At 44.4% G+C, this 15,135-nt stretch overlaps 1 protein-coding gene across 1 annotated transcript in view; it reads left to right on the top strand.

Annotated features, from left to right (window-relative positions):
* The window catches only part of clcn2b (chloride channel, voltage-sensitive 2b), a 120,373-nt gene extending 109,144 nt beyond the window's left edge, over positions 1–11,229 (top strand). The window contains exons 22-23 of the mRNA XM_056611816.1: positions 5,961–6,047; positions 10,918–11,229. Of these exons, the coding sequence (XP_056467791.1) occupies positions 5,961–6,047; positions 10,918–11,112 (282 nt within the window). The 3' untranslated portion in view covers positions 11,113–11,229. The remainder of the gene's footprint in view (positions 1–5,960; positions 6,048–10,917) is intronic.
* Positions 11,230–15,135: the final 3,906 nt, after the last annotated feature.

The following is a 15,135-nucleotide window of genomic DNA, read 5'->3' as shown; positions in this document are numbered from 1 at the left end:
CCTCTTGGCCTGCCCATAACAGCTTCGAATATTAAGGGCTGCCTAATATATATATTTTTTCGAGTTCGAAGTCAAAGCCCTAAAACATATACACTTAGGGCACTATTTTAACGGTCTGAAACGCTAGTGAGAAGCGCGAAACACAAGTTGCTTTGTGGGCGGATCTCTGGCGCTGTTGCTATTACTGTCCGTCCACACCAGGAGCGACCAAAGCGTCAAAGACGCTTTGGTCGCTCACAAAGTTTCGCTGCAAATTTTTCTGTTCGCTTTGGTCGCTCAAGTCGCTCATGACGTACAATTCAATTATGCAGACGCATTTAAAGGAGCCGTATGCGTTTAGTAGGCCCTACAGACAGCCATATCAAATAGTGAACTCTCCCATACACCTTGGCCATATTGCCGAGACGGTTTTGCTTGTTCAATAAAGTGCTTCGACAACAAGTAGGACAGTGATTCCCCCCAATATAAAAAAAATCCTAAAATGTAGGCTAATTACAACCGAGAACAAAAAACCCTGCGTGCTGTAGTAGTTGAAATATGTTTCACTGATCTGGATCTGCAAATCATGATCTGCACTCATTCGTCGCATTCAAAACAAATAGACATTGGCGCACATGGCTAATTTGCATACGTGCACAGGACTGGTTGGCTCCGCAAGGCAAATAATGGAACATATCTATCTATCTAGGCCTTTCTGTCTATCTATCTATCAACGCGTGTCTATTTTTAATGTGATGTATTGTGTGTATGTCCAGTCAGACTTGTTCTGTGTGGTCTTGTAGGCTACTGTCCTGTGTGGGACGAACCACCTAAATGGATTCCCGACGATTTGTGTCGTTTGGTATTAATAAAGAGTTGACTATCTATCTTTCTAGACTATTTAATTAAAAATTATTCACCTCAGGCTCCGTGAATAGTGGGGAATAGTGGGATAAAAGACAAGAGATATATCCCTTGTCATTTATCCCTCGTCTTGTCGATTAGTTTGTTTATGTGACGATTTCAAATACTTTTTTGGTTTTGTTTAAAGCATGCTACACGCGATTGGTTGGTTAGATTGGTGGCATGTAGAGCAAATTATAATGATTCCCGCTTAAATACAAACGTTCTAGATGTAGCCTATAAATACTCCCGCTTATCATCACTTGATATCCAAACCACTATGGCGTTTCGATCTCTGAACTGAAAAAGGGTGGGTTCGTACAACACCGGGTGCCCAGTTACAGCCGCGATTAATACTTCAGCCGACATTTTGTTCGGTGAGTGAATAAAGGTAGGTAGGAACCAAAGTGCCTGCCGATGTTCCTTGGGATCCACGCAAACGAAGAGCGTCTACATTCCGATTGGCTGTCAGTGTTTGGTCGCTGAAGCGAATAATAGTCATTTGCATAAAGTTAAAAAGTTTTCAACTTCTTTTTGACGCTCTGGTCGCTCAACTTTGGCCGCTGGTAGCGTTGGTCGCTTTGGTCGCTCTGGTCGCTCTTGCCCATAGAAAGTGAATGACTTCCGGCGATTTGGTCGCTCAATTCGCTTCTGGTGTGGACGGACAGTTATACAGGCGGATAATTACTCTTGGGGCCGACGGCAATCTAAAATGGGTTGGTCTGAAGCCTATAGGTGTGTTTTGGGTGTAACATGCAACAAACCAAGGAGAGTGCCATCTCCCATCCCCTTTAAGATTCACTTCAAACTTCAAATAATAGGCCTGATTCACACATGGAATAGCGTTTTCTTCTACAACTTCAGAAACACTCAGTACATAATCCGATTAAAGCCATAGTTCAACTATGCTCCTCAATTGGACAACTGCAATTGTCCGGGTGTACATGGCGTGAGAAAATCGATTCATTGGCCAAAGCATGAAATGCCCCGGTACGATAGGTGGCGCTGTACCCATTTCAACTAGTGGTAGTAGAGCCGACGGCTTACCTCTTTACGTCAGCAGCAACAACAAACTCAGGCGGCCGCGGCATTCGAGAAAGATCTTTCACGATCGTATGCGGCGGCCGGAGGAGTCCGCAGACGACCACGGGTCGGAAATAATGGAGCGTTGGAGAAATGACATGGACCCGAAGTGAACTGACAGCTGTCCCGCATACGGCAACAATCCCATTCTCTCATTTGTCGCGTTGCAACTTGGACTTCAGAGAGTCAAAGCCAATGTTCCTTCCCCCCACAACCATAAACATACAGAAATAATTAAATATTTATATTTATGAAGGATATTTATCGATGGTGACAACAATTCGACTACCATCTCCTTCCGGCTCACGGCCCCCGGCTGCAAGATCACGAGCATGCTCAGAGTGCAAACTCCGATATGCGATACGATGCTGGTTTACATGCCGGTAGAAGGCCGACTATGAACGAGTTATCTGGGTGTTCTTATCCGATTTCGCTTGTTCGTTCATGTGGCGATATTTATGCGAAGAAGATCAGTTAAAGGTGTTTACATGCATGATACAATTCCTTTTGAGATCTTATTCGTTTATTTACCCGATTATGACTCTGTCTGCATGTATACGCACGAGTCTAAGTCGTCATGGAAATTTTGGCAAAGAGAACTTAACACATATATGATATGTGGTCCTGTGGCCGCAACTGTGGTCTATTTAATGATAAGTGTCAATACATTAACAAACATAGTTTCTCACCAGTATTGTTCACATTATCGTTAACGACTTTGTTTTCATAATATGCATGTGTCCCCCCGTTAATATACATTGCCATCGACTGTATTATGCGTTACGTGTTTAGTTTTCCTGTGTTTAAACAGATGGGTGCACATAACCGCGCGCCAAGCATCAACTGCATTCATTCATTCTTTTACTCACTCACGGTAAAACTGTGTTTTACGGTAAAACTGTGTTTTAATATCAATCCTAAAAATGATGGGCTTGTACACAATGTCTGTCAAGAAAATATGGGTTTGCTGTACGGTGCAGATGCATTGTTTTAAAAGTACAACTTCTTTCCGCTTTATCAGCTGTTCTTTCCCAAATAATTTAACCAACGTTATAATTTACCCTAAAACCAGATTTTGTTTTGGAAGGCTGAGATATAGTCTGCTTTGCTTGAGTTTATTATAGTTATTATTATTATTAGACCGGTCCGCGCCCCCCCACCTTTAAGCGGCAGGCTCCAGCAGGAAAAGCTGGAGGCCGGAAAAGAGTGAGACAGGTAGCGCGCAAAAGTAAAAGTGGAACCGAGAGTGGTACGAGAGACAGAACGAGAGCAAGACAGACATTACGAGAGCGAGACAGCCATCTCTTTCCCGACAATCCCCTCTGTGCACAAACCCTTACATATGGTAATTAGGGCTGGCCCGAATTATTCGAATACTCGTTTGGAAAATTAATATTCGTAGCTTCGTTATTTTTTTTCACGTACGTGACGTTACCAGAGCGAGGGAGGCAAACTATAAGCGTCAGCGACACCAAGCAGAGAAGCGAGAGAGGTGGAGGAAGAATAGATATCTTGTTTCCCTTTACTTTACAACACAACATTGTGTAATAAAAAGTAATACTTCCGAAATGCTAACCTTAGCTTAGTTGTTTGTTTACGTTCGCTGTACAGCGCCGCGCCAATCAACTGTAACTGGCATGCTGCAGAGCGTGAGCGTCTTGGGAATACCCGGTCAATATAATGGATATAATATGGACACATAAGACAATCAATATTCTGTATTTGTTATGGATTTATTGTACAAATTACCTGAAAAGATGCACGTTCCAGGATGAATTGAAAAGCTCCCGTAAGGGCTGAGATGGCAGAGGACAGCTGATTTGGAACGGAACAACAGCTGTTTGATTTCACGGGGAAAAACTAAGGAACTTCAACCTACTTAGGCCTACTAATTAACGTTCAAAAGCTATTAAATCTTCAACAAAATATGCAGATACTGTCAAAATCGGTTCCAGGGAGTATATGGGGATTATTAATGTTGTTTTTGATGGTGTTTTTTTCTGAAACAAGTATTCGAATATTCGCTCGGAAAAACCCACGACTATTCAAAGCCTGAAAAATGGCATTCGGGCCAGCCCTAATGGTAATTAAACATTAAAACACCTGCGGCTTATAGTCCAGTGCGGCTTATATATGTGCAAATCATTCAATTTAGCTGCTGCGGCTTATACTCCGGTGCGCCTTATAGTGCGTAAAATACGGTCATTTATCTGCATCGAGACAGAATCGTTCTAGCAAGAATTGCGATGCATCGAAGAATCGATTATTTTTCCCACCCCTAGCTGCAACGGCAATGGATGAGACCAGACATGTACTCAAAAGAGCACATTACTGAAGCAGTAATTCTGGAACAGATGCTGCGAATGTTACTAAGACCTTAAGAACAGGACCCTGGCGATGCACGCTCCCAGTATTTAAACGTTCGGCGAGGATTCAAGCCTCTGAAGCCTAACACAAGAGGGTTTCTTTCAGACGTAAGAGATTCCCGGCCAGAGCAGTGACAATAGAGGGGGTGGTCAAGGATAGGGTCAATCTGGGCTCATTAGAGGGCTCAGGGTCCAATTATTCGAAGGGCTTAATCTGGTTCATTGTCCGCAGCCAGGTCTTCAGTCAACCCCCAAGCTTTGGCCATGTTCCCCGTCCACCAGCAGAGGGAGCCGTCTCTTCTCATGCTAAAAATAGCTGTTCTTACTCCAATGGTCGACCTGTTAAGGCTTTGCCTGACACCGGTATCTCCTATCCCAATCCCTCATTAAACATTAAAATTGTGTCTCTGGGTAAACTTGACTATGTCCACTTTTTACAGTGTGTACACAGTGATCTTAAGAGCTATCCAGCCACTGATGTTACTTTCTGCATTAAAGACCAAGCTCCCCTTCTCAGAGTGGGAGTTGCTCAACATTTACATGACATCCGTATTCTTCAAGAGATGAGCCTGTGCTTGGTTAAGTCATCCGTGATTCAAAAGGCAAATCTGAGTTTCTTGTTCAGACTATTTGTTGCTCATTCCCAGTTATTACACATTGACAAGCAGACAGGCAAGGCTTGGACCCTGAAGTGGACAGTTCCATCTTCCATGGAGGACACAAAGGTCCCCGGAAAATAAAATTAAAACAGTGAATTGGAAAAGAAAAGGGTGCTCCACTGGCAACTAATGTTTCTCGCTTGAACTTCCACAGAAAGTACCAGGGAACATTGATGAACTTCATAGAGCCACCCCTTCCCTTGCATCCCTAAAAGTCAATTTCATGACAGCAGTCAGATATCTCCCTTGGTCTAGTATTTGAGTACCCATAGAGTATCACTGTACGTTAATGGTGTCACTGAATATCGCTTAGTTGCGTATTACAAGGATGTGAGTTCAGTACAGCATTTTTGGTCATAGTCATATTCAGTAGTGCCTAGGAACCACCTCTACTCCAAGTAAGCCAAATCCTGGACAGGATATGTGGTGCGTTGATCACCAAACTTAGAGGTTGATACATTTTTGGCAATTCACACTCCATCTCTCACAGCGAGTCAAGAGGTTGAAGAGGTTGGTTGTTGTTCCGTTCTGCTGAGGACTGGTCGCCGACATATTTTGCTCCTAATGCTAGTCTGAGCTTGGTCAGACTTCAGGGAGCCGAACTCTTTCCACATAAAAATAGTGGTATGACCTTTCTTCTGAACAATTTCCTCATTTTCTTCCTCGCTCTCTGTTTCGCCTCCGCTCAGATGGCTTCTAAATAGTTGTAAGCTTCTCTGGTCATCATAAGGGGAAGTTGCCGGAAACATGTGTCCATCATATGCGCTTGTTTACTTGCTGTAAGATTGGCTGTATCATTGTTTTGTAGATAGAGAAAATCTGGCTAAGAAATAACTATAGAAAATAAATTAATTAAAAAAAATAATTTATCATCGTTATCCTGGAAAATGTTATCATGCATATTTTGGAGATAGATTTAATGGCCAACCATACTGTCCATTGATAATGTCTCTGCCTCCACCCTCTCCAGACCCACACCATCTTCTCCCTGCTGGGCTTGGACCACGCCTACGTGACCAGCATCGGACGGCTCATCGGGGTGGTTTCCCTCAAAGAGGTAAGGCTGCTCCTCACTCCACGTCCTGTTGACCAGTGACGCTGGAACTAATCGCAGGCGGATGGGGTTGATCCTTCAGGTGTGAAGCGTTGATTACATGCTAGCCGGCAGTGTGTCAGTGCGTTACAGGCTTTATTTGAACATCATGACTATATACAGTGTATATATATATATATATATATATATATATATATATATATATTAGTGGTGGGCCGTTATCGGCGTTAACGGCTGCGTTAACGCGAAACTTTTATGGTGCGATAAAAAAAATATCGCCGTTAATCTATTTTCAAACACTTCCTTGTTCGGACCCATCACGTGACTGAAACATAAATATGTAAATGATTAACTGACTAAAAATTGTCAGTACATTTATAGCAAATTAACTCCAATATAAATTATATTAATTTATTCTACAACTTTCAAATATTTAGCTTTTAAACCTTACATTATTATGGATTATTACACGGCTCTTCTCAATGCTGTAGACTGCTCCATTCACTTGCATGGGCCTTCCCAACGTTCAGCTGTCAATTATTTTTGTTTATGCTCCGTTCACTTGAATGGGCACTTCACAACTTCCGGCGGTGAATTATATTTGATAAATCACCATTGCCCAGTATAATTGACCGCTGTCAAGGTAAACAAACAGATTTTTTGCCGTTTGCCATTTTAATCTAGATTAATTTTAGAATTAATCTAGATTAATCTAGATTAAAAAAATAAGATATGCCCACCACTAAATATATATATATATATATAGTGTATCCTCTATGGACATCATATTTGTCTTGGCTGCAGAGAAAGCTACAAAGTTGAGGTTTCTTTCTTTCTTTAGTTATTTATCTAATGCCGCGTTTCCACTGCAGGGTGCGGTACGGTTCGGTTTCGCATCAGTCCGGTAGGGAGGGGGCGGTATAGCCCAGCTCAGTTCCGAGGTTGCGTTTCCACCGCCAACAGTACCCTTTGTGGTAGGCCGGATATCGATCGCCGCGGCAGCTACGTAAACATCGTAACATCATAGCAGCGCGACACAGTGTAGCCTGCTCAATAAAAACGCGTTTTACATGTCGTGATTTACGCGACATGTTCATTGTAAAGAATAATACCTCGCTCGAGGCTACTGTTTGTCTGTTTTTATCCCCACGTCGCCCGGAAGTGACGATTCTGTCGACCAATCAATGGAGGGGGTGTGTAGCTCGAATTTTCCGGCACCCTTTCAGGCGTCTCAGTACCCCAACGGAGGAGTACTGAAGACGAGGGCAAAACGAGTACGGCTCAGTCCGGGTCATGCCCACTTTTGGCGGTGGAAACGCATCCGTACCGCACCTTTGCGAACCGAACCGTACCGCACCCTGCAGTGTAAACCGCCATTATTCAAATTGTCGATGACATACTGTGGGTCATGTTCATGTTGATGAACATGACCCACTATTTAGCAAATCGCTGTTGTCATTTCAAAGGGAGATACGAGTTCATGTGTGAACCTTTTTATACTAGTTATTTTTGCAGCCCTTGTTCTCAGCCCAGTTATCCCTCCCAGTAGCCCCTCCCCATACCCCCACACAGACACTGGGCCCTATTTTAACGGTCTGAAACGCAAGTGAAAAGCGCCAAATGCAAGTAGCTTTGTGGGCGATTCTATGGCGATGTTGCGATTTTACCGGCGGATAAATGACTCTTGCGCCCGGCGCAAATCTAAAAAGGGTTGGTCTGAAGTAGCCTAATTACCCGTAGGTGTGGTTTGGGCGTAACTTGCAATAAACCAATGAGAGTGCCATCTCCCATCCCCTTTAAGAGCCGTGAGCAGATTTGAATCTGACGAGTTGATATTTTGACAGCGCGTTTGCAGTCTCCGATGAGACAGATGCATAACCACATGAATTTCAAACTTCAAATGGCTCAGTTTATGGCCAAATAATATGCCCTTATTCACACATGGCATTTTCTTCCACAACTTCAGAAATACTGAGTCGAAAATCGAAAAAAAATTTGGTGAAGAAAACTTAACACACATGATATGCGGTAACTGTGGTTCTATTTAATGATTTACGCATCGTTTCTTACCAGTATTGTATGCATTATCATTATCGACTTGTGTTCCTAATATGCATGTGTCCCCCCATTAATATACATTGCCATGGACTGTATTATGCGTTACGTGTTTAGTTTGCGTGTGTTTAAACAGATGGACGCACAGTCGCACACACACGTGCCCGCATTCATTCATTATTTTACACATACACACTCGCGCGCCCGCATTTATTCATTATTTTTAACACTCACTCGCGGTAAAACAATGTATTCTCACGATCAAATACTCATCAATCCTAAAAGTTATTGGCTTGTACACGATGTGTGTGTCAAGATTTTTTTTTTTTGTTGTACGTGTTTGCAGATGCTTTGATTTAAAAGTACAACTTATTACCGCTGTGACAGCTGTTCTTTCCCATGTCATTTACCAAGAATGTGTGGCTAGGTAGATGAGAGAAGCAAAGTGTATGTGTGAGGTGCACAAGCAACATTATGAATGCGCCCTTAAAATAGCATCTGAACAACGCGCCACTGACTTAAAACCAGGTATTTCCTGGTTTGTGGCGGAATTGTTTTCTGAAACTGCAAAGTAGCACCAGGGAACGTTTGCGCCACAACACACCTCCTCCTTTCGCCGAACCGCCCCTTGGGGCGCAAGATCATTCCCTTTTTTACCGATCACATTACCAAAAGCCTTTTTTTTTTTTTTTTTGGAAAATTAGGTGAGAGTTGGTAGTTTGGTAGTTATTGTCTGTTTATTTCATAGAGTTTTCCATATGTAGCAACTCAAGTTTCTTTAAAATCTGACAGTGATGATACATTTTCGGTTTTTTATCTAAAACTTTTATAGCTTGTTTATATGTTGACTCTTGGGACTTTAGAGTCGTCTTACCAGCTGAAGCATGTCATGCAATAGGTCATGTGAGACATGATCATTGCATCAAAGTATAACTGCTTCATTCGTCTCAGTGTTCAGAGCCCACTGCGCGTGCTCACAGACTTGGTAACTGAGACGTAAGAGAGACTGAGCACTATCTTCGTAAGTTAGAATTGTGTGCGAAGATAGCGGCTGCGTTTTAGGCAGTGTGATCATTTTGTATTGTATTGGGTGCAGAGCAATATTGTGTATAATACGTCGCAATGGTAAATTGAGGAATTTATTATTTTAACGGATTGGAGCCCAGCCATAGCATCACGTCCGATCAAAATGAAGAGCTCCGTTCCTGATGGTTTTATGAATGGAGGTAGAACGAGAACGGCAACCAAACACAAATCCTTTCTTTTTCATTTTCTAACATTCAGGAATTCTAACTGATTGCCGTTTAGTCAGTCCCTAAGTCCGTGAGCATGCTCAGTGATGTGTGAACACTGAGTCGGTTGTTGTTGAGTGTTTGTTATTGGGCTATATTGGCGATAGCTACCTAGCCAGGACAGTTTCCATGCACTTACTTGTGTTGGACCATCCAAGATACAGCTATAGGAGCTACTCAACACCTGTTTGGGATATAGAGGATGTCAAATGATGGCCAAATGCCCAATTGCAGAACAGGTCGCCAACGCGAGAGGAGTGTTGAGCAAAACTCATGGCTGATTACAAGTAACCCTCGGGTCTTAGCAAACCACCCAAACCCTTTAACAACATTACTGATAAGTTAAACTCGCTACTGCCAATCAAATTAGAATCCAAATCTGCTTCCCCCTTGCTTTTGTGATCTCCTGTTTCAGCTGGGAATGGCTAAAAGTTCAAAACCTTGGTTTCATGGTTCATTTCCCAGAGTAGGGAACCATTCAGCTCCGCGCATCATTCGTTCAGCGCATACTTTATGACTGAATATGTGATAAACATTAGCACTGTGGAGAAAACTCAAATTCTCAAACACACAGACCTGAAAAGAATCACAAAGACATTGCTTCTAACACAACCAAGATACAGCATCCAAATGAACCGCATTCACTTTTGGTGCCAGGGAAGTGAACTGGCTCTGAAAACGCATTGACTTGCGTATTTTGCGTGTCATAAACTGTCTTGTAGTTCACACCACCACAGGAGGTTATGCACTCAAGGTTCATCTACGTCTAAGTCCAGACCACATGGGGCCAAATTGAATAACGCTGTTCAATTGAAACATCGAGAGAGTTTGTGGTCTGATGAACTGAAGGTGCTACCAGAGGTCAAGGTCATATAGGAATGAATCCACTCACCTCTGAACCATAATTGTCATCATGGTGTCAGTTCCATCTTGCTGATCTATTCCTGTCCGCAACGCTACTGATGTTTTACTGAGCTGTGAGATGTAGATTCTAACAACATGAGAGTTCAAGGCAATGCTGAGAGCAGACATGAACAGAAATAAGGAAAAGGCTATTAAGTCTAATAGCCTTTTCCTTATTTCTGTTCATGTCTGCTCTCAGCAAAAAAGTAGCCTTTTTTGCTGAAAAGGCTACTATGGACTGAGAAGTATGGACTAATGCTGCGTTTTATTATCCATCCGTCTCGGAGGTCCGAGGATGTTGCCTATCGACACGCACAAACACGCCCCTTTTCCTCGGAAGGCGAACTCGCCATCTCGGTTGAACTCAGTGGTGACCGAGCAAAATTCCGAGACAGAATTCAAGATGGCTGCGCCCCGTGTGACTTGAAGTATGAACTGTTTTCATTGTGCTTGGACATTGCTTGGACATTGATAAAATACGGGGGGTCTGCTACTTCCATCTAAAATAACAGGAACGGCTGCATGTAACGTCTCTCTCTCTCTCTCTCTCTCTCTCTCTCTCTCTCTCTCTCTCTCTCTCTCCCTCTCCCTCTCCCTCTCCCTCTACCTCTCTCTCTCTCCAGCTGCGTAAGGCCATCGAGGGCTCTGTGACGGTGAAGGGGACAAAGGTGCGCCCCCCGCTGGCCAGTTTCCGGGACAGCGGCACCAGCAGCAGTGAGAACGAGGCCACTGAGCTCCACAAGCTGTGGGACCGCCACAAGAGCATGTCGCTCCCCCGCGAGCACACCCAGTCCGACTCGGACGAGAAATCCCAATGACGGGCCCGCTGAGAGGGGGAGAGGGAGCCAGCATCGACTGCTACCCTTGAAAGCTGCCGACACAAAAGAAGAAAAAAATGAATCCTCAGGGTTTGGATCGATATGTAATTCTGGGAAATGGAGTCATCTTTCCCCCCCCCCCCCCCCCCCCTCCTGTGTCCCCCCTACTCTCTGTGTGTCTCCATCCCCCTCCTCTGTGGCCCAGGGCCTGTCCCGGTGAGGTAACCAGGGGTCTGGTCCTGACTACAGACACTTGACACTCTTCGGTGGGGGGGATTGACTACAGCCCAGATTGTGCCCTGCTCTCCACTGGAGCCACGAGACCCTGCTGGAGAGGACAAGGGAAGACTACGTAGGGAGTGTTAGTGACCAGGGGTGTATACAGGGTTAGAGTAGAAGTGGGGCGTCGTGGACTCAACTGAGGGAGGCCACCGTCTGACCAGCCTGACGTCTGTCCGTCGGCCTCGTGACCAAACTCTGAAACCGTCTCCCCGTCTGAACAAGTCTTCCATTTGTGTTGCGAGGACAAACACAGAGTGAGTGTATGTATTGAGAGAATGGACGAGTGTGTGCATGTAGCAACACGGCTGTTTATAATAAGGTTTTTATTATTTTGTAATTCATTTGAACACGTTTTAGTCTTATTATTGTAGTTCTGTTTCACCATCCCGACAGTAGGTATGGCTGTAATCTTAGTGGTGTGGCCCCGTCCTGGTTCAGGCGACAAGGGGGGTCCGCCTTCACTTCCAGACCCTCATTAGTTCCATCGTGAAGCAGGCTGGTCAAAGGAAACAGCCTTCTCGTCTTAAAGTCTCTCTCATGTCTGGTTCCAATGTATGCATATGTACCTCCTACACACATACACACACAATCAGAGCTCTTAAGAAGCATCATAGAGAGAGAGAGAGAGAGAGAGAGAGAGAGAGAGAGAGAGAGAGAGAGAGAGAGAGAGAGAGAGAGAGAGAGAGAGAGAGAGAGAGAGAGAGAGAGAGAGAGAGAGAGAGAGAGGCGGCTCTTTGGGTCCAAGAGAAGAGGCTGGATCTTCTAACATCACCATGCCAACCCTACCCCTGCCGTCCCAGTCCTCAGGTTTTTCCTCCCCATGACGGCCATGTCTGTATGGGAGCTCTCAGCGGAGTGCCTGGCTGGAGGAGGGCTGAAGGGAGGGAGAGAGGAACCAGGAGTATAGCGCTCTTAATAATGGATGTGCAGGGCGCTGGGCTCCTCCTCAAACGCTGCTCATCCAGGGACAGGAGAAGGGCTCTGTCCTCTCGGCCTTATATCTCTCTCTTCCTCTTTCGCTCTCCATTGCAGACCAGTACCTGACTTGAAGAGCTTTTAAAGTCTCAGATGGACTCTGTTTTCAATTATTTTAGCTCGGATCTTTTCTTGATTTTGATGGAATGGGTGAAGACGTCTTATCAGCCCTGATATGTTGCTATGAGGCCTTAAACCACACAACACACATGCAAAAAAATATCTATGTAGACGTGCTCATCACGAAATGCAGGGACATGTGAGACAGCATGGCTTCAGCATGTAGCGCTGCATGTGACTCAAGAGGCTGCAAGATCCTCTCTATGGTTTCAGAAAGTATGACCAGAAGAACGATGAGCTACATCAGCCCCAGTGTGTGTGTGTGTGGGGGGGGGGCACACTCACTCTCCGAGTGAGTGTGCTCTCACAGTGAGACTGTTCTCCGAGTGAGTGTGCTCTCACAGTGAGACTGCTCTCTGAGTGAGACTGCTCTCACAGTGAAACTGTTCTCCGAGTGAGTGTGCTCTCAGAGTGCGACAGCTCTCATAGTGAGAATGCTCTCAAAGTGAGACTGCTCTCACAGTGGGACTGCTCTCAGAGTGAGTCTTCCGTTAGCCCGCTCCACGCGGTCTGACAGGCATTGATCAGTGTCTGGCCCCTTGGCTTGGGAAGAAAATATTTATCAATTTAATATATATATATTTAACACAATTAATTGTAATATAAGATCCTAATTTAATGTCTTAACAGATTCAATGTGTTTTTTTGTCTCATTTTCTAATTTTTTGTCAATTTTTTGTCTCAAAAATTGTTTTTGATGCCGTGTTCGAAATTCCTGTCGTGTATAGGGCAAATTAACCTAGAGCAAAGATGTCCACTTCCTGGAGCTGTAACATAAATAGTATTGATACTATTAATAATACTGTCATGATATTGACGGCGCCGTTGTGCGTCGAGTGGAAGGAATTGTTGAGCTGTATGGGGTCTGTCTGTGTACACTCCAAGTGCCTCTTCATTAGCTGGGCTGCCTCTTCCTCTTTTTTTTATATTGTTGTCGTTAGCAGGGATTAGCAATCACAATGCTCGTTCTATAGTCTTGCATGTGAGCATTTTGACAAGGCACACACATGCACACTCACTCTACTTTCTGTTTTCTCAAACCCACACACTCTTACACACATACACTTAAGATAATGTGTCAGCGCCACATTGCAATTATGCACGATCTCCATGGCAACATATCACCCACTCCCCACATCATTCCCTCCGCGCTCGCCCCTCTGAAGAGATCCACTGGCATGATTTAATTCTCCTCAATGGCCCTTCTCCGGTTGATGTTCATCGGTCTGTGATCTCTCTCTTTCGTCAACATTTCAACTGTAAAATGACACATGGCATATTTGTGATATTTATTAATCAATGAGTTGAATTTGTGATTCGATTGTTTCCTTCCATTCTATGATTTTCCTTTTTGTGGTATGCGGTATTAGAAATACATTTGTGCAATAATAATTGTAACCCAATTTAAATTGATAATTTAACATCACTGCAATATACCTTTTTTTTTTACGAAACCTGAAAAGTGTATAAAAATAAAATACATTTTAGGTGAGGAGATCCGAGGTGTGTGTGTGTGTGTGTGTGTGTGTGTGTGTGTGTGTGTGTGTGTGTGTGTGTGTGTGTGTGTGTGTGTGTGTGTGTGTTTATGTGTGTGTGTGTGTTCGTGTGGGGTTGTGTGTGTGTTGTCTCCATTGCATGAGCCTAACACCAAGGTCATACTATAGTTCGGTACAATCAAAGAAGTCTGTTGTGTGCATCTTAGGGAGCTTTGGGGACCCCTGGTTCCACTCCTATTTTCGGGGCGACTGCACGCTTTACCAGGAGCCACCCATCATGCTTTGACGCCTGTGCCAACTCATGCAGCGCTAGGGGCCCTGGTCAAATGTCCCCTGAACCCCTGGTTGTACATCCTAGGCCATTGAACTATGTTAACTCAAGAGGGACAATACATAACAGAAGAAAAAAGAGACAGAAAAAAAGGTATTTTTTACGGACAATTGAAACAATGTTTTGTATAACTGGAATGAATAAAGACATTTTAACACAGCACCTGTGACGCGTTTCCTTTAAAGATCCCATTTTATGCTTTTTTGGGGTTAATTATTGAATTTGGGGTTAATACTAGAATAAAGTTACAGGCCTGTATGATATAAATACCCCTTATTATTCACACACTGTTCGTTTCTGAAAAAGCAATTTCAGCATCTTTCAAAATGTTCTGATATGAATCACGTTGCTTTCAGGCCCCCTTCCCGAGTAGCCCAGACTGCTGTGATTGGTCGAATGCTTTGCCCGTGTTTAGGCAAATTCACACCCCCAAGATGTTGTAAGCATTGCGGATAGCCGGGAGGCGGGGCTTCTGCACTTTGTCACGACCCTAACGAGGGGAGCTTAACAAGCTCGTTGACAACACCTGAGCTGGGCTTATTTAAGTAGACCTGGGAGCCCAGTGTCGGGTTGGTTCTCGTTTGGGGGGGTTGGGGGGGCTTTGTCTTGCGAACACGTTTGCCACCGGGGACCTGTATCAACGCCTGCTGGCTGAGTTTCCTGACATCACCACGCCCACGTTTTCATCGGCTGTGGCTAAGCATGGTTGGAGCACTACATCACCACGGTTGGCCCCCCGGTCTATACACGGGCCCGCCGCCTCGACTCTGCCAAGCTCGCGATCGCCAGGGAGGAGTTCGCCACCATGGAGCGCCTCGG

This window comes from Gadus chalcogrammus, chromosome 16 (assembly GCF_026213295.1).
Source record: "Gadus chalcogrammus isolate NIFS_2021 chromosome 16, NIFS_Gcha_1.0, whole genome shotgun sequence".
NCBI classification, from domain to species: Eukaryota; Metazoa; Chordata; class Actinopteri; order Gadiformes; family Gadidae; genus Gadus; species Gadus chalcogrammus.
This window is presented reverse-complemented; position numbering and strand designations above follow the sequence as displayed.